Source organism: Haliotis rufescens, unplaced genomic scaffold (genome assembly GCF_023055435.1).
Source record: "Haliotis rufescens isolate VD_foot unplaced genomic scaffold, xgHalRufe1.0.p SCAF_17, whole genome shotgun sequence".
Taxonomy (NCBI): domain Eukaryota; kingdom Metazoa; phylum Mollusca; class Gastropoda; order Lepetellida; family Haliotidae; genus Haliotis; species Haliotis rufescens.
Genome location: NW_025963857.1, coordinates 17,711,308 through 17,731,851, shown reverse-complemented (window position 1 = coordinate 17,731,851; position 20,544 = coordinate 17,711,308). Strand labels below are relative to the sequence as shown.

At 43.1% G+C, this 20,544-nt stretch overlaps 1 protein-coding gene across 6 annotated transcripts in view; it reads right to left on the bottom strand.

The window, feature by feature from the left end:
* Positions 1-327: 327 nt before the first annotated feature.
* LOC124137979 overlaps positions 328-20,544 on the bottom strand; it is a 67,308-nt gene continuing 47,091 nt past the window's right edge. For all 6 annotated transcript variants that reach the window (XM_046504457.2, XM_046504458.2, XM_046504459.2 and 3 more), the window contains 12 exons: positions 19,468-19,651; positions 18,449-18,512; positions 18,036-18,111; positions 17,135-17,230; positions 16,588-16,731; positions 15,989-16,132; positions 13,651-13,784; positions 10,646-10,751; positions 8,539-9,124; positions 6,104-6,205; positions 4,250-4,356; positions 328-3,022 (listed from right to left, as the gene is read on the bottom strand). In XM_046504457.2, the coding sequence (XP_046360413.2) occupies positions 2,918-3,022; positions 4,250-4,356; positions 6,104-6,205; positions 8,539-9,124; positions 10,646-10,751; positions 13,651-13,784; positions 15,989-16,132; positions 16,588-16,731; positions 17,135-17,230; positions 18,036-18,111; positions 18,449-18,512; positions 19,468-19,651 (1,848 nt within the window). In that variant the 3' untranslated portion in view covers positions 328-2,917. The remainder of the gene's footprint in view (positions 3,023-4,249; positions 4,357-6,103; positions 6,206-8,538; positions 9,125-10,645; positions 10,752-13,650; positions 13,785-15,988; positions 16,133-16,587; positions 16,732-17,134; positions 17,231-18,035; positions 18,112-18,448; positions 18,513-19,467; positions 19,652-20,544) is intronic.

Genomic DNA, 20,544 nt, shown 5'->3' with positions numbered 1-20,544 from the left:
TTAAAAGATGGTACTTGTTGTTACCCTGTCTGGCACTCGGCATTAAGGGGCTAAAACAAGGACTGGTCGGCTCGGAGTCAGTATACTGTGTCTGAGTGGGGTATTCATGTTAAACTGCGGCATGGTATCTCAGTGAGCTAGCACTATAATTCGGCATCAGTCTGTACTAGTACAAGCAACAACAAAAACACACACACACACACACACACACGCATGCACGTCGCTATATAAGTGCAATAATCTCGGACGCGAGTTAAACCCAATTTCACCTCACCTCACCTTCAACTCATTTTGTTAAACCTCTGACCACCAATACACAACAACAAATAAATTCTCACACTGATTTTATTCAGCAGTGTTTTGAAGAAAATACAGGTTTAAAGACAAGTGTTAAAACTACATATATTTACATGTCACTGGGTCAGTAAGCATTTTACCAGGGGGAAATAACTCCAACTGACCCTGCCACTTTGTTATGTAGTACATTTGAATGGTGTAAATATTAACACAATGTAAATATTCTTAAATGACCCTCACGCAAATGAATCTCCTACATGGATGTTTTTGCAGTACACATGCATTTTACCGGACAACAACCCACCATGTTTGTTCAATGCTACCAAAGTGGCCGCACGCGACATAGCTATTTAAAAAAGCAAGCAGAAAAATGACTGCATGCATTTGTATGGTTTAATATCATTCAACCTGGAAACTGAATATCAAAGCTATGCATAAACATCGAAAAAGGGGACATCAACATCGAAAAAAAGTACTCGAAAATAGATGTTCCACAACAGCGTGCGACGACACAAGCTGTGACATCCATATTATTCAATAACCTTGGTTACCAAATCTAACATTTAAATTTACTTGCAAAAGCTTTTAATTCAAGCTTTTGTGGGGGGCATGCCCACTAAAACCCTGTGTTGTATTAGCAAGGTGTCTTTAAAACTTCGAAACTGATACTTAGGAGCTTGTGCATATTCCTTACCAAAATGACGGAAGGTGTCCAGTAAAATACATTCTTGCCTAAATTGCAACTTTTTGATGGTCATTGGGGCATAATTGCCACATACACCCTCATTCCCAGCATTATACAACATCGTATATCCCATCCCGGGGGGGGGGATTAATAGGTCATGAGAAATCTATCCTTGTCAGATAAGTTGACTGATGGATCAAAGGGTCGTCTTGGTGACTTGATTATTTACAGGCTGCGTTCATATAGCTGGAATATTGCCGAGTGCAGTGTTAAACACCAAACACAGTCTGTGTTTGGTCAGTTCAAGTCTTCTTCTGTGTGAAATGCCAGTGTAGCAATGTAATAATGTCCCCAATGGAGCATACCTAGTGGCACTTAAAAAAAATACATATTCAATTCAAATTGAAATTAAAGCTTAGTTTCCAATTTGTCAACTGGCCTGTTCAATCTGTACATGTAAAAGATAATAATAGATCTACATGTATATCATAAATATGTGTACACATTTGGATGGAATAAAAAAATATCACATTTCTTATCATACATCATTTCAACAACAACAAAAATAAATAAATTATCCCATTCAGACTTGGTGACTGAACTTCAAAACTGAACTCTCCCATCCAAAGACAGGTTTGTATGATTCCTCGTGGTAGCTTCAAGACTTCATACCCCGCTTGTCACAATTGTAACAGAAGTATGTCAATACATATGTCAAGACGTAACTAAAGCAATGATTACTCCCTTGCTTACGGATCCATACCTGGAGATACCTTGGGCAACATCCACCTTAGCCTGTAACCATGCATGCTGTGACAGTGAGTATTAGAAAGAAAGAAAAAACGGCGGTGATGTTTTTTTGTTCCAATGATCATCACATGATGATCTCATGATGCCAAGATGCTGCTGTGTATCCGTGTATCATTTCCATCCTTCAGAAGTTATCACATGGCTTGGACGGTTGTATAATTTATTCTACTGTGAGATATTATTCGTATTGCTTATCTTGGCATGACAGAACTTATAATCTTGGCATCAAATCCGAGATCACCCTGATTATATTTCTTTCTCTGTCATCACCATAGTATTGTTCATGGTCTCACACAAGTAGTAAGCGTCCATGACCTGCAGGCTTTCATCCCACATTACACTGACACGCGTGATAGAACTGGAATACTGTTCAAAGTGGCATTAAACGAAACTCGCTCGCATGTCATGGAGAAACATTTGAAAATGACAAGTAATCCAGGATGACACCAGTGTCGATGGACCCATCACAGGAATGGAGTTTTGAGGAATCGGTGTTATCTACCAAGTACCAAGTAAGTATGGTAAGCACAAGGTATAAGTTTACCACTTACGATGTCATATATACAGTTGAGGTATCCAACAGAGTTAATATGTATCACAGCTTCATGTGGAGTTGATGCACAGACGTCACATCAATCAGTAGTCCTGACAGACATCACACACAGATCAATGGTCCGGCACAGGTATTACATTCAGAGATCTACAGGTAGATGTCATATTCAGAGTGCAATGGTCCTAGGCAGACGTCATATTCAGAGTGCAATGGTCCTAGGCAGAAATCCATGGTGCTAGAAAAACATAACACACATAGTTCAGTAGTCCTACGTTACATCCCGAGATCTGTTGCCTGTACAGACGTCATATTCAGAGTGCAATGGTCCTATGCAGACGTAATAATCAGAAATCCATGGTGCTTGAAAAACATAACATGCATAGTTCAGTAGCCCAATGTAACATCCAGAGATCTGTTGCCTGCACAGACGTCATGGTCCTATGCAGACGTCATATTCAGAAATACATGGTGCTCGAAAGACATTACACACACACACAGTTCCGTATTCCCGACAGGCATCACACACAGATCCGTTCCTGGTCAGCCAAGAGGGCGTTCCTGTTCCTTGTTCTCTAGGAACTGTTGAGACTGTGACTGGACTCTGTGTCCCCGCCCTCCTGAGCTTTCTTCACCAGGTGCAGGAGCAGCATCCGGCCCAGGGGCATGTAGTGGCCGGTCTGAAACACAGACAGCCTGCTTAGTCTAAGTGTAAACTGTGTCTACTGACTACAGGCTGATACCAAGTACCTCACACAGAGTATTATCATACCTCCATGTCAGAAATGTGAGATCCGATTGGTCCACATGATCTTGACAAAATACTATATATCCCACCTTAGAGGGAAATAATTTCTCTTTGGGAGAATAAATTCCTTATACCCTACCACTAACAAGACAATCTGCACGTGGATTTCTGAGGGGCAAAATTAATTCCTTATACCACGCTTCAAACAAAACGCTGCATGCTTTTTCCAAATCAATGAAAGTCACATGACAGCATAAGTTCAATCGAACAGCTGTTTTCTATAATTTTTAATTTGTTTTAATTCTGTTACAATGTCAGGTTAAAACATGTTGGTAAGAGAAATCTATCCTTGTCGGACAAGGTGACTCGATCAATCAAGGGGCCAGTCTTGGTGATTAACAGACGTCACTATAATACGTGACGTCACTTTCTCTACCCTATGATGTCACCTAACAACGGGCTTGATAATGCAAGCAATATGAGGGCATTATCAAGTTACAGTGGCCCGCTCATTTCTGATAACGTGCGGGCGGTTTAATGATAATTCTATGCATTTTACCTAATAAATCTTTGTTGTTGAAGAAAACATCAACAATATTCATATAAGCATATTTTGCGAATGAAGTCAGCTTGGGCATTACCATCAGGGTGTCCCCTTGTCAATTTTTAGTGCAAGGAAATAACATTTGGCTTTGCTTCGAGGTTAAATATATTTTTGTAGTAACTTAAGTCTTGGAATCTTTTAAAAAAAGAGAGAGAAAATTGTGACTGAACTTTGTGTGAATGACGTGTAGATCTAACTAAGTTACCTCAGAGATGACGTCTTTGCATTGAACATGATGTTGAAAGAATAAAAACAAGAGTTTTTTTCATACGTTTTTTGTTTGTTATATGTTGGGACTGAAAAACAATTAAGGGGAACTGGTAATTTTTAGAGTTGAGTCCATGAGGACTGTCAGTTTCCAAAGCCAGCGGGAACACTGTGTCCAGCTACCAGTACAATACCACGGTGGTGAAACACGACAAACCAAAAAGAACCATCATCATGGCAGATTCACGCCCACAGTCCCAGATTTCTGGCATGCTTAAGGGAGGCAACTCTGCACTGAACCTTAATGTCTGCATACCACCACTCATACCTGTGAAGACGAAAACCTACCTGAACATTGAGAATTAATGAGATGTCCCTCATCTTGATGAACTTGCCATGTTCTGCTGGAGTAAACATGTACCGTTTCCCCTTGTACGTTCCGTCGGAATCGCCAACTACAAGATAGCAGACAAACTCTTGCAATGAATGTTATGTTTCTAGGTTTGTGTTCGTGGGTTTCACCGAAACGGTAAACGTCTAAGACCTGCATCTCTTGGGGCTTTCCTCCCACATTAAGCTGACACGCCGTGATATGACTGGAATACTGTTAAAAGCGGCGTTAAACACAACTCCCTCACTCACTCTTGCAATGAATGTCTGGTGACCTTTGGCACTCTATACATCACATGTCTACTGGATAATGTTTCAGATTTGGCCCAATGTATACTATTTACAGCTTACATAGTATTATGATTATGCATGACATTTAGATAAACATATAACTGGAAACTTTTAATTTTAAAGAAACAAGAGAAGATAGAGGCATAGGTTCAGTAGCTCACCTGCCTTATGAAAAAATATTCAGTGAGTGAGTGAGTGAGTATGTTTTTACGCCGCTTTTAGAAATATTCCAGCAATATCATGGCGGCGGACATCAGAAATGGGCTTCACACATTGTACCCATAATATTCAGTGACATGTTAAATTGTATAGGAATTCTGTGAGCACATTTTAGAGACCCCATAGCTGGCATAATTCAATCAAAGTTTCAGCTCCATAAGCTTTGTAGTTTCAGAGATGTTTGTTTGTTTGTTTATTTGTTTGTTTGCTTGTTGTTAAACGCCACACTCAGCAATATTCCAGCTGTATGATGGAGGTCTGTAAATAATCGAGACTGGACTTGACAATCCAGTGATTGATATCATGATCATCGATCCATGCAATTGGGATATGATGACATGCATCAACCAAGTCAGCCAGCCTGACCACCCGATCCCTTTAGTCACCTGTTACGACAAGCACAGTCGCCTGTTATAACAAGCATGGGTTGCTGAAAACCTATTCTACTCCGGATTTTCATGGGTCTTCAGAGATGTAAAAAATGTACTAATACAAGAAAATGTGTCCCTGAAGGTCAAAGGTCACAGCATGATAAAAACTGTATGGTAAAAACATATTGTAAGGTATTCTGCCTACCACATACTTGGTCCATATGATATTTCATAATGATACATGCAGAAATGGCTGAGTCGTGGCCAAATGACATTTTCAATATGTCTACCATAGTGGCCATGTTTAAATCATATGGAAATTCTGTGAGACGCCATACCTGGGATCATTTTTTGTTGTTGGTTTGTTGTTTAACGCAGCACTCAGCAATATTACAGCTATATGACGGCGGTCTGTAAATAATCGAGTCTGGACCAGGAAATCCAGTGATTGACATCATGAGCATCGATCCACGCAGTTGGGATCGATGACATGTATCAACCAAGTCAGCGAGCCTGACCACCATATCCCGTTAGTCGCCTTTTACGACAAGCATAGTCTCCTTTTACGGCAAGTATGGGTTGCTGAAGACCTATTCTACCCCGGAATCTTCACGGGTCGGATCATTCAGAGAAAGTCTCAGCTCCTGAGGGCTTGTAATTTCAGAGGATATGTTGAAAATTTAAGTTAAAGATGCATGGACAACCGGACAAAAAATGATGCACCATTACACTTGACTTTAATCAGGGGAGCCAAAAATTGACTTCTTTTTCACCTTTATCTTTTAAAAAACTACTTTATTATCATATTGTCATATATCAAATATACGATAGTGGTTTAAAAAAACTGTTTCCCATTTTTATATTTTCAACACCTGTTTGTCAACAAGCTATATTTTTTTTAAAGTATTGGCAAGGTGACATGACATCTTACTGGGTTCGTCCAGCTTGAGGCCAGCATACATCCGAGCGTCATAGAACTCCTTGTCCAGGTTTCCTCGGTACTTGACCATGCCGGTGTACACGATCGGCTTCACTGCAAACAACACTTGTAATATTATGGTACCATGCATACATAAATTAAAACTTCCAACTCAATCATCCTACAATCATTTGAGAGTGAGTCAAGTTTTTACAGGCTTTTGTGATGTTGTAGAAATTATTGCCATCTCGGGACATGGAAGGATTTGATTATTTGTGCCGAGACATGATTCAGGTCCTGGATGTTCAGCCATTTTGTGAAACCGACAAGCAACAGTATGATCGTGGCAAACCAAGAATAATAATCATGGTGAAAGTGGGATTCAAACCCACGATCAGAGGAGGACCCAACTCTGCACAACAAAATTGCTACACTTTAGACGATGGGGCTATCCTTGACCTCTATTGTTCTGACAGTAATACTTACAAGATCTTATAACAGAAACGAAAAACAAATTTAGACGTAAAGAAAAAAAGATTATTACGCATGTGTGTTTCTATAATAATAATAATCCTACCATTATATAATGTCATTCTTGAAATACCGTATTCAACGTAATAAGCGCCCAGGGCAAAATTAGAAATAGGGGGCTCTTATTAGGATATCATTTTTGTGGAAAAAACAGTTGAAAGATAAATTTCGTGGTTTATGCTGACAGCCTGACTGTTTATATACGACAGATATGTTTTTCCTGAATTTAATTGCCCATAATTAAGGGTGCATATAACACATGAGTGCGTATTATACACAAATAAATAAGTCTTGTGTACATTGATAAATCGGAAGGGGTGCTAATTGGGATTGTTCATTAGCCAATATATTAGCAAATATCGCCGTGGGCGCTTATTAGAGCAGAGCGCTTATTACATCAAATATGGTAATTGATTTCACTCACTGAAGTAATTACAGAAACTGTGTATGAATAAAATGCTTGAGTAAACCGCCCCTAATATCAAATAGTGCCAAATGAGTTTAAGCCATGTTTGTGTACAGAAACATCCATTTATTGAAAAACACAGATCTAAACTTGGGAGCAGTTGGCAACAGCTAACTGAGCAAGTGGGCACTTAAAGGGCAAGTTCACACGGAAATGAACCTATTTTTCTTGTACTTTTTCCACATTAAAAGTGTTAACATAGAAGTGTCATAGACAAAAATATAAAAATATCACAATTAATTAACATATTTTTCGCATTAAAACGATTTATATTTTTCACATTTACCAAGTGTTCTATTTCCACAACAAAAACACCATGGCTTATGCCCCTTGCAATATGACGTCATTGGTGCCAATTGATAAACATTATGACGTCATCATGCTTTGTTAGAGCCGCTTCACGTGGTGTAGGTCCAGGTGTGTGATTCTAGCGTCTCAGATGCCAGCCAGCATAGTGTTATGCTGAGTCACCACTGCGCCGGAGTGTGTCGTAGGCCATGTTGTTTTACCGCAAACTGGTACTTGATATCTTTTGCGTTGAGAATAGACAGGGACCCAGTTGAATTGGCACCAATTACGTCATAATCTAAGGGGGATAACTCAGGCCTGTTTAGCTCGAAAAACGAAGGCCTCATAACGGCATATCATTTTCACACTATTGTGAGCTTCCTACGTTCACTGTGAAAAAAATGAGGGTATATTTTCAAACACAGATACTAATTAATTCTAAAATTGCGTTTTGTTTAGAAAAAGAAAGAAAGTGATTTTTGCGTGTACACTTCCCCTTTAATTAAAATCGTTCCTACTCGGTACCTCATTTGCATATACATATACATAGCGGACAATTTGACCAATCACCATCGATGCTCCCGTGCTAGCAAAAACTTTACGTTGACATATAATAGTCAAACTATGACAAATATGACTTTCAGCAAGTCAATGTATGGCTAATATATATATCCATTCTCTATCCACTAATGTATGTTTCAAGGCGTCAATAGCGGTAATATGTCCATGGTTGCTGTAAATAACGGCGTGTTGTGCCATCTTCTGATCAATTTCGCCAAAATGAATTTAAACAATATTGAATGAAATTTATAATAAAATTAATAAAATAGATTACAAACATAAGTCCAGATATACAATGAACATATTTTATAATCACACAGTGTAATTACATGATAAGTTTGCGTACTTCAGTACAGATTTGTTGACATGGTATTTCCGGTCTTATGTATTCACAGTAATGTCTTTGTGTTGCAAAAAAAAAACCATCAAAACTCTTCAACCCTGTGTATAAGATGACTCCCCTTGAAAGCCGCCTAATTCTACGTATGAAAAACGCACCTTTTACACAGCGATATACGGTATATCGGACCATGATACCAAGTTTATCACATCGATGACACAATCCATGATAATTTCATGAAATGACAGGCTTCTCCCATACCTTTCTTCCTGCCATACCGGGGAGCTTTCTGCGACACGCTGATGGACACTCGGTCCCCGATGCTGATGACCTCCATCAGCAGCTTGTCCTTGTCCGCGGCCGTCATGTTGGACAGAGCCACCCTCTGCTCATGACTCAACCTCTGCAACAGCTCTGTGTTGTCCGGAACACCCCATCCCGTGTCACTGTCTGAATCCTCCGTTGGAGAACTCAACATGGCCGAATATGGTCGCGTCTGCTTCCGCTTGGATTCCGACACTCCTATACTGTAGTCAAGTGAGGGCTGGAACTTATAACCAGTCCGAGTTTCAGATTTGTATAGGTGTCCATTACACCTGCCTTCGGCGCTTGTGTTTGCAGAAGATCGAAAAGATGTTGACCTTGAACTTGGGGGATGGAACCCTGGATTGTGGAAAGAAGCACTCCTCCTGATGTGGGCTGTTTTTGGTCGGGTGGGCATGTTGCCTCGGTGGTGTTTGGGTCTGTCAAGGAATGGGGATGTTCGCTCGGAGTGATCGGCATGGCCGTTGTCCATGGAGTATGGAGGGACGTTCACGTTGATCATATTCTCCTTGTTGGAATCACTCTGTGGAGTTAAAGTGAGTGAGTGAGTGAGTGAATTTGGTTTCATGTTAGAGTGAATTTGGTTTCATGTTAAGAGTGAGTGAATTGGGTTTCATGTTAAGAGTGAGTGAGTGAATTGGGTTTCATGTTAGAGTGAGTGAGTGAATTGGGTTTCATGTTAGAGTGAGTGAGTGAATTGGGTTTCATGTTAAGAGTGTGTGAGTTAATTTGGTTTCATGTTAGAGTGAGAGTGAATTGGGTTTTTGTTAGAGTGAGTGAATTTGGTTTCATGTTAAGAGTGAGTGAGTGAATTTGGTTTCATGTTAGAGTGAGTGAGTGAATTGGGTTGCATGTTAAGAGTGAGTGAGTGAATTGGGTTTCATGTTAGAGTGAGTGAGTTGCGTTTCATGTTAGAGTGAGTGAGTGAGTTGCGTTTCATGTAAGAGTGAGTGAGTGAATTTGGTTTCATGTTAAGAGTGAGTGAGAGAATTGGGTTTCATGTTAGAGTGAGTGAGTGAGTTGCGTTTCATGTTAGAGTGAGTGAGTGAGTTGCGTTTCATGTTAAGAGTGAGTGAGAGAACTGGGTTTCATGTAAGAGTGAGTGAGTGAATTGAGTTTCATGTTAGAGTGAGTGAGTGAGTTGGGTTTCATGTTAGAGTGAGTGAGTGAGTTGCGTTTCATGTTAGAGTGAGTGAGTGAATTGAGTTTCACGTCAGTAACAATAGAAGACTTTTTCAAATTGACCTAACAAACGGATATCTTCATGAGCAGCACAGCCACAAGTAGAAAGTCAACAGGTCATGACATAAACATGTTGTTTAAAGAGTAAACACAAACGTCCTCCATTTGATATAAGATGGAAATATAAAACCAAATTCTTGCACGATGAACATATAAAGGTGAAATTTGCTTGTGATAGGGAAGATTTGTTTGTTTGTTCAGCGATATTCCAGCCATATGATGACAATCTGTAAATAATCGAATCTGGACCAGACAATCCAGTGATTGACATCATGAGCATCGATCCACTCAACCTGTATACGATGGCATGTATCAACCAAGTCAGCGAGCCTGACCACCTGATCCTGTTAATCGCCTCATACAACAAGCATAGTTGCCTTTAAGGGCAAGCATGGGTTGCTGAAGACCTTTTCTCGGGATCAGGAAGGTGTTGAGTGAGGAAGGCACCCCTGATTAATGTCTAAAATAAACGCTCCCTGGGTGGAGGCTCATCTGTTCACATGGTTACACGACACAAAGACACACTGCTCCATCTTCCTCACATCATTGGCAGGAGTGAGTGAGTGAGTGAGTATGGTTTTACGCCGCTTTTAGCAATATTCCAGCAATATCACGGCGGGGGACACCAGATATGGGCTTCACACATTGTACCCATGTCGGCAATCGAATCCGGGTCTTCGGCGTGACAAGCAAACGCTTTAACCACTAGGCTACCAGACCACCCCTCATTAGCAGGAGTTTACATGATCCTCCGGAACATTAATTGTACAGGAAGGAACCAGATGTCAGGGGACATACGCACCATGTGGGGTGAGGAAGACGGCCTCAGAAGCCCCATACGAGACTTGCTCCCTCCACTGCGATCTGACGTAGCCATGTTGGAGGAAATGGAGGACTCGGCTTGGAGGCTGAAACCAATGCAAATATTAAATTATATTTACATATTTTACTTTGCATTTCTCACATTCAAACGCCTTCTTTTGTTAGTTCAAGTGTCTGAATGTCAAGTCAGTTTATGTCGTGGCCTGGTTGTCCAGCGCGTGTCATCAGTCATAACCATCTCCTCAGAAACGACTGGAGCAACCAATGGTGACACCCCACTGTGTTCAAGAAGTTCTAATCTGATTTTCAATATGGCCGCCATGGCAGAAATGTTGAAAAACATATTTATGGACTTACTCATTTTTTTTCAAAATGGAACAAGTGAGTGAGTGAGTTTTGTTTTACGCCGTTTTTAGCAATATTCCAGCAATATCACAGCGGGGGACACCAGAAATGGGCTTCACACATTGTACCCATGTGGGGATTCAAACCCGGGTCTTCGGCGTGACGAGCGAACGCTTTAACCACTAGGCTACCCGGCCGCCCCCAAAATGGAACAAGAGTTTGCCACTAATGTGGCTATATCCCCCGTCCCTGTTGCAGAATTTATGACATAATTAAATCTAAACTAACCCTAACCTTTTTTGACCGAGATGGAACTTGTCATGGAAATTGTAAAAAAAAGAAGAGTTTGGAACCGAAGTCCATCTTGCTGCAATGGAAACGTAAAAAAAATTAAAAATTTTTTTTTTCTAAATAGCAAAAGGCACCAGTTCAGCATGTACCTGACAGACCTGCAAAGTTTGATGAAAAAATATTGAACGGTTTATGAGTTATGCTCCGGAAACGAAACGTGACGGACGGACGGATGGACGGAGCCCGTTTCTATATCCCCCGCCAACTTTGTTGGGCGGGGGATAATAAATTTGGTACATTTGTAGTTAGTAGTGGTGATCAACATGTATGTTGTTTTGTTGTGATATTTGAATCTTTAGGTTAATTTGACTCTTGCACTTTGACCACACTGAAAGCTAAAAACATTTATGGCCATTTCTGTTAAATAAAAGTAATGAAATTTGGTATACAGGTAGTTTGTAGTGGGGCTCAACATGTATGTTCCGTTATTCACGATGACTAAAATTTTGAGATGTTGTGACCATGCTCTTAAATGCTCTCAAAGACAAATAGGCTCTGTAAAGCTCTTCTCTGGAATTGATAGACTGATTAACTTTGGCATGTTCCTCTTAATGTTGACATCAATTTGTTCATTAGAATTTAATGTTTGGTTTAAGTCTTCAGAATTTATGCAGAAAATCAATGCTGACCCCTTCCATGGTCAAGTCCCCCTCCTCACCTAGTATCCCCCCTCCCCATGTGTGTTCCCTCCTCACCTGGTAGCCCCATCCCTGGGTGTGTCCCCCTCCCCATGTGTGTTCCCTCCTCACCTGGTGTCCCCCTCCCCATGTGTGTTCCCTCCTCACCTGGTAGCCCCATCCCTGGGTGTGTCCCCCTCCCCATGTGTGTTCCCTCCTCACCTGGTGTCCCCCTCCCCACCTGGAAGCCCCCTCCCTGGGCATGTCCCCCTCCTCACCTGGTGTCCCCCTCCCCATGTGTGTCCCCTCCTCACCTGGTAGCCCCTTCCCTGGGCGTGTCCCCCTCCCCATGTGTGTCCCCCTCCTCACCTGGTGTCCCCCTCCTCATGTGTGTCCCCTCCTCACCTGGTGTCCCCCTCCTCATGTGTGTTCCCCTCCCCATGTGTGTCCCCTCCTAACCTGGTGTCCCCCTCCTCACCTTGTGTCCCCCTCCCCATGTGTGTCCCCTCCTCACCTTGTGTCCCCCTCCCCATGTGTGTCCCCTCCTCACCTGGTGTCCCCCTCCTCACCTGGTGTCCCCCTCCCCATGTGTGTCCCCTCCTCACCTGGTGTCCCCCTCCCGGGAAGTGTCCCCCTCCCCATGTGTGTCCCCCTCCTCACCTGGTAGCCCCTTCCCTGGGTGTGTCCCCTCCTCACCTGGTGTCCCCCTCCCCATGAGTGTTCCCTCCTCACCTGGTGTCCCCCTCCCTGGGCGTGTCCCCCTCCCCATGTGTGTCCCCCTCCTCACCTGGTAGCCCCTTCCCTTGGTGTGTCCCCTCCTCACCTGGTAGCCCCTTCCCTTGGTGTGTCCCCTCCTCACCTGGTGTCCCCCTCCCCATGTGTGTCCCCCTCCTCACCTGGTGTCCCCCTCCCCATGTGTGTCCCCTCCTCACCTGGTGTCCCCCTCCCCATGTGTGTCCCCTCCTCACCTGGTGTCCCCCTCCCCATGTGTGTTCCCTCCTCACCTGGTGTCCCCCTCCCCATGTGTGTTCCCTCCTCACCTGGTGTCCCCTCCCCATGTGTGTCCCCTCCTCACCTGGTGTCCCCCTCCTCATGTGTGTCCCCTCCTCACCTGGTAGCCCCATCCCTGGGCGTGTCCCCCTCCCCATGTGTGTTCCCTCCTCACCTGGTGTCCCCTCCCCATGTGTGTCCCCTCCTCACCTGGTGTCCCCCTCCCCATGTGTGTTCCCTCCTCACCTGGTGTCCCCTCCCCATGTGTGTCCCCTCCTCACCTGGTGTCCCCCTCCTCACCTGGTGTCCCCCTCCCCATGTGTGTCCCCTCCTCACCTGGTGTCCCCCTCCTCACCTGGTGTCCCCCTCCCCATGTGTGTCCCCTCCTCACCTGGTGTCCCCCTCCCCATGTGTGTCCCCCTCCTCACCTGGTGTCCCCCTCCCCATGTGTGTTCCCTCCTCACCTGGTGTCCCCCTCCCCATGTGTGTTCCCTCCTCACCTGGTGTCCCCCTCCCCATGTGTGTTCCCTCCTCAGCTGGTGTCCCCCTCCTCACCTGGTGTCCCCTCCTCACCTGGTGTCCCCCTCCCTGGGTGTGTCCCCCTCCCCATGTGTGTCCCCTCCTCACCTGGTGTCCCCCTCCCTGGGCGTGTCCCCCTCCGCATGTGTGTCCCCCTCCTCACCTGGTGTCCCCCTCCCTGGGCGTGTCCCCCTCCCTGCTGGGGTTTGCAGTGCTGCACAGCCTCTCAAGCACCTTCTGTATCCTGCCCAGCTTCTCGGGGTCCACAGAGGATGTGTTCAGAGAGTCAATCACCTCCTGCAACACAGTCAGCAACATGACAGCTTCAGGTCATTCCCACACCACAATGTAACTGAAGTACCCACAGCATTACACCCACCCAACTATCTTGATTTGAGAGGGGTATGAGATGTGTGAGTGAGTGAATGGGTTCAAAACCCAATAGGGAGCATGGGTGGCCCAGTTGTCTAAGGTGCTGCAATTTTGCTGTGCAGAGTTGCATCCCTTGGGATGCCAGAAACATGATCGTGGGTTTGAATCCTGATTTGCCCTGATTATGGTTCTATGTTTTTCAGCACCATACCCGTGCTCGTGGGTTTCACCAAAGTGGTAAACGTCTGAGACCTGCATCACTTTGGGCTTTCCTCCCACATTAATCCGACATGCCGTGATATAACTGGAATACTGTTCAAAGCAGCGTTAAACCCAACTCACTCACTCAAAACCCAATACATCCTTTATTTCAATCCTTGGTTTGTCAGCACCCTAGCTGTGCTCACAAGTGCCCATTGCTTCGGGATTTCCTCCCACATTGATCTGACACGCCATGATGTCAATGAAAAATGCACAGCGTCACACCCAACTCACTCACTCACTCACAAACTATAACATTGATCCGATATGCTAGGATGTAACAGATGTAACCCACAGCATCACACCCCTCACTCACTCACAAACTATAACATTGATCCGATATGCTAGGATGTAACTGATGTAACCCACAGCATCACACCCCTCACTCACACACTATAACATTGATCCAACATGCTAGGATGTAACTGATGTAACCCACAGCATCACACCCCTCACTCACACACTATAACATTGATCCGACATGCTAGGATGTAACTGATGTAACCCACAGCGTCACACCCCTCACTCACTCACTTACTCACACATTATAACATTGATCCGACATGCTAGGATGTAACTGATGTAACCCACAGCGTCACACCCCTCACTCACTCAACACTATAACATTGATCCAACATGCTAAGATGTAACAGATGTAACCCACAGCGTCACACCCCTCACTCACTCACTTACTCACACACTATAACATTGATCCGACATGCTAGGATGTAACTGATGTAACCCACAGTGTCACACCCCTCACTCACTCACACACTATAACATTGATCCGACATGCTAGGATGTAACTGACGTAACCCACAGTGTCACACCCCTCACTCACTCACACACTATAACATTGATCCGACATGCTAGGATGTAACTGATGTAACCCACAGCATCACACCCCTCACTCACTCAACACTATAACATTGATCCAACATGCTAAGATGTAACAGATTTAACCCACAGCGTCACACCCCTCACTCACTCACTCACACACTATAACATTGATCCGACATGCTAGTATGTAACTGATGTAACCCACAGCATCACACCCAACTCACTCACACACTATAACATTGATCCAACATGCTAGGATGTAACAGATGTAACCCACAGCTTCACACCCAACTCACACACTATAACACTGATCCGACATGCTAGGATGTAACAGATGTAACCCACAGTGTCACATCCCTCACACACTATAACACTGATCCGACATGCTAGGATGTAACAGATGTAACCCACAGCGTCACAACCCTCACTCACTCACACACTATAACACTGATCCGACATGCTAGGATGTAACTGATGTAACCCACAGTGTCACACCCAACTCATTCACTCACTCACTCACCCACTATAACATTGATCCGACATGCTGGGATGTAACTGATGTAACCCACAGCATCACACCCAACTCACTCACACACTATAACATTGATCCAACATGCTAGGATGTAACAGATGTAACCCACAGCTTCACACCCAACTCACACACTATAACACTGATCCGACATGCTAGGATGTAACAGATGTAACCCACAGTGTCACATCCCTCACACACTATAACACTGATCCGACATGCTAGGATGTAACAGATGTAACCCACAGCGTCACAACCCTCACTCACTCACACACTATAACACTGATCCGACATGTTAGGATGTAACTGATGTAACCCACAGTGTCACACCCAACTCATTCACTCACTCACTCACCCACTATAACATTGATCCGACATGCTGGGATGTAACTGATGTAACCCACAGCGTCAAACCCCTCACTCACTCACACACTATAACATTGATCCCACATGCTAGGATGTACTATATGTAACCCACAGCGTCACACCCCTCACTCACCTTAGCTAGGTCCAGAGCCTGGCACTTCTGCAAGACCAAGGTGTCTTTGCCAGACATGAGTTTCTTGAGCGTGGACACTTCACACTGGGCCAGCTTCAGCTCCAGGTCCAGGTCCCTGGATGCCTCCAGCTTCTTGTCAGCATCCTGCACAGAGCCAAGACATAAATGTGTTATTTTCTTAAAAGATAGCTACACAATAAATCGCAACGAACAATGAAGAACAAAGAGTGGTTTATTTCACGATAAAGCAGTGTTTCTCATGATGTCATTTCTGGAGATTCGAACATATGCTCGCAATTTGATGACGTTATTTTTGTTTAGTTATGGGAGTGTTTAGTGAGTTGTTCCCCATAGGATAAACGTGGGAAAAGATATAACAATCGGTATTGGGAGAAAAGGTACAGGTAATCGACGTGAGGATGTTGAGAATATGCAATAAAATAGATTTGCTGGACGTTGCCGATGTCGGATTCTATTGAGGACGTCATCATTATTTAAATAGGGGTTAAAATTTATAAATCTTTTTATCAACATCCTTAAAGAGGCTGTTCTTTCTTCCTCCCTCCCCTTGCCTTGTCATTACAACTGTGTCAACTTACCCTGAGCTTATCCTTGTAGTCCCGGACAGCCTTCCTGGCTGCTGTCATCAAGGCTGTTTTTTCCTCCACCTCCTTTACCAACTGTTTGATACGCTTGTCACGATCCAAGATATCATCCTTCAGACGTGGAATCGTCTCAAGGCCCTGAATAGGACAAGTTAGAGTTACTCCTATATCTTCAGCGATTCAGCAGCCAACATCTACAGTTGGCAATACAATGATACACTGAGGGTAGTATTGTTTGTCTGTGTACATCTGTGGTGACACTCATCAAAACATACTCAATAACTGTTATAATGTCTCGTAGATCATGAAATAAGACAAGGCATCTCATAAGATAGAGTGACCTCCTTTACTTTAGCCATGTGGCGTGTCAATACAAAATCCGGAATGGGTTACACATGAAAACATGGATCGCTTACAGGAAGCAGATTTGTGATGATTATTATTATTATTTCAATAATACAGCTTCAACATGTCTGAAAATCCCTTGTGACAATCATCAAAATGCTGCTGTATGACTCAGATGTGTTTGAAAGACCCTCACCTTCTCTATGTTCTCGTTCTTCATGAGTTCATGACGGACCTGCAGCTTGAGATCGTTCATCTTCCTCTCCAGAGTTGAGATCTTCTCATTAGCTGTCTGAAATACACAGTGGTATATCACACTTTATTATGCCTCAAAGGGAGTTTGACCAATCAGAGAGCAGAACTACTAACCCCATATGAGCCCGTGTACCATCAGTAAAAATCCAAGATGGTTGTTACTGACCTAATATGAGACTGTATACCGTCAGTAACAGCCATTTTGGATTTTCCAACACCCAACTCACATATTTCACTTGGATATTCTGGCACAGAAATTTGTTATTCGACACTTTTTTGTGTTTTAATATCATTAATTTTGATGTGCAAGGACATTAATGATTTTTTGGTCTACGTTCATGACTTCAATAAAGATTATATAAAGTTAAAATTATCATCAAGGTTTGGCCTCTGAAGTTTGAAGAGTAGTCTCCCTTTGACCCTTAATGTCTTAGGTTGTAAGCGTTAAGTTTTCATTTTGACATGATATGTGCGATAGGGATACCAGATAGTGTAAGCTTTTTGGCATAATAAGTTTGTTATGGTGTCTTTAGTTGCCGTATACAGTGTCATATTAGGTTAGCAGAAAAATATTTTTCTTCTCACCTAATATGACACCATATTTGGCAACCAAAGACACCATAACTAATAATGTGTGAGTGAGATCTTTTCATTGGCTGTAAATAGTTGAGTCTGACTCAGTGGTTGCTAGCATGAGTGACATGCTACACAGCAATACAATTTTTAATGAAATGAATAATCTGGCCGAAGGAAGGCTACACTCTTTGTCATTCCATCATGATCAGTGACTATACATTGAATAATCTATCAAATATATGACGACATATTTCCCAAAGACTTACATGCAGTTTCATATCTCTTTCTTCGCACTGGGTAACCATTTTTCTAATTTCTGTGTCTTTAGATCGACATTCAGCCCTGAAAGAAACAATTTGATACTGAATCTACAAGAAGATGAAAGACACTTGACATTTTCCCCCATTCAAGATGCTGATTTAATCAAGGACGTATGTGTGATTGATTCAGACATTTTTAAGAGATCTTTCAGGGGCACGGGTGGCCCATTTGTCTAAGGTAACACAAATTGCTGTGCAGAGTTGCATCCCTTCGGCATGCCAGAAATCTATGACTGTGGGCTCAAACTGGGTGAGGTCACACAGTATGACATATAAGGTGCTGTTCACTTCTCTCTTTACACATAGCCATAAGTAAATTAACAATTTATAACACACACACAAAAACTTCTCCAACTCACACTGATGCCTCGAGATTCTTCCTTGTAGACTCCAGAGTCAACTCTGCCTTCTCTACCTCAGATGCTGTGGAAAGTCAGAGACATGTTTATAATGTTAGAACCCAGCGAACCTATCGTCTCAGTGAGGTTCACATTCTGGGGAGAACCTAGGACCAACCATTTTATTTAGTGGGAGGGGCCTGTGACTTGTTAAAAAAATGTTCCAGAAAATACAGGAAAAAATAATTTTCTTTAGTGGGAGGGGCCTGTGACTTGTTAAAAAAATGTTCCAGAAAATACAGGAAAAATTATTTTTATTGTATGAGGGGCCTGTGACTTGTTTTAAAAAATGGTCCAGAAAATACAGGAATTTTTTTTTTCTTTTGAACTGTTTAGTGGGAGAGGCCTGTGTTTTGTTAAAAAAATAATTGTTCCAGGAAATACAGGAAAAAATAATTTTCTATAGTGGGAAGGGCCTTGGATTTGATAAGTTATGTTCCAGAAAACAGGAAAAACATATTTTGCTGCTATTAGTTGGCGAGCTAAAGGGTCTGGTCTCCAAATGTAGGGCTGTAACAGATATCCTTTCTGGTCCAATGAGTGAAATGCCTGTTTAATAGGGCTCACTGATAGGTCACATTGGTAATATGTTTTCAGTACAGACTAGACTCATCACTATCCTATGAGTCCAGTACATAGGGTCTTACAGCTTGTTGTGTGGTGAAAATGAATATAACAGAGATGGTGAAGTTAACAACTAGTGATTTCTCAATTGATTTTGTTCCCACAAAATTTTGTAAAAAAAGTGTCGCCTAAAACTTTAGCGACCTTGATGTGACATTGATTCAAGTGTAGATTAACATCTAGTCTCTGAAATGAACATATCTTACGGAAAAATAACCAGTTGTTATATTATCTTTAAAAAATATAATAAAAAGGAGCCAATTTTGCAGTTATCGAGACTTGGCAACTGATATAGACTTGCTTTATTGGATATATTTGTTTCAGGGTCTGTATGTCTGACAAACTCAAGTGGATACCTCGTATTTCCAGGTTGCGCATTCGGTCCTCCATGACACTCACGGCGCGCTGTTGTTTCTCCGCCTGATCGTTCTTCTTCTTGGTTTCCAGACGTAACTTGTCCAGTGACTCGTTAGCCAGGACCAGTTTCTGACTGGCGTCCCCCTGGCTGGCCAGCAGACGGTCATAGTCCTGCTGCAGCTTCTGTCAACAACAAGTCACATTTGTTTTGGTTAGCACTTTTAGCTACAACATTTAGGACTGAAACTTTGTAGGAATGATCCTACTTATAGTATTGCTTAAAGTTGCTCTAGATCTGATTCAAATTTTAACATGACCACCGTTATTTCAAAATAATTCAGGGGAGCTAGAGAGCCTTGATAATCTTTGTTATTGTGTATGTGTGCAAGGTGTGGTTGGGGTAGGGGTGGAGGGCAGTCAGCTCATGTGCAGATTGTGTGCAATTTTCCATTTTTCAGACACCTTATATGTCAACCGGTATCATCTCTATGACACAGCTGATATAGCTGACATACTGCCATTATGTCTGACTTACTGACTATAAATTTCACTCACTCACCTACCCACTCATTCAGCCATCTGCCCACACACCTACCTCACTCACCAACCCAACCAACCACCCATTCAATCACCAACCACCCACTCACTCACCAACCCAACCAACCAACCATTCAATCACCAACCACCCACTCACTCACCAACCCAACCAACCACCCATTCAATCATCAACCACCCACTCACTCACCAACCCAACCAACCAACCATTCAATCACCAACCACCCACTCACTCACCAACCCAACCAACCAACCATTCAATCATCAACCACCCACTCACTCACCAACCCAACCAACCAACAATTCAATCATCAACCACCCACTCACTCACCAACCCAACCAACCAACCATTCAATCATCAACCACCCACTCACTCACCAACCCAACCAACCACCCATTCAATCATCAACCACCCACTCACTCACCAACCCAACCAACCAACCATTCAATCATCAACCACCCACTCACTCACCAACCCAACCAACCACCCATTCAATCATCAACCACCCACTCACTCACCA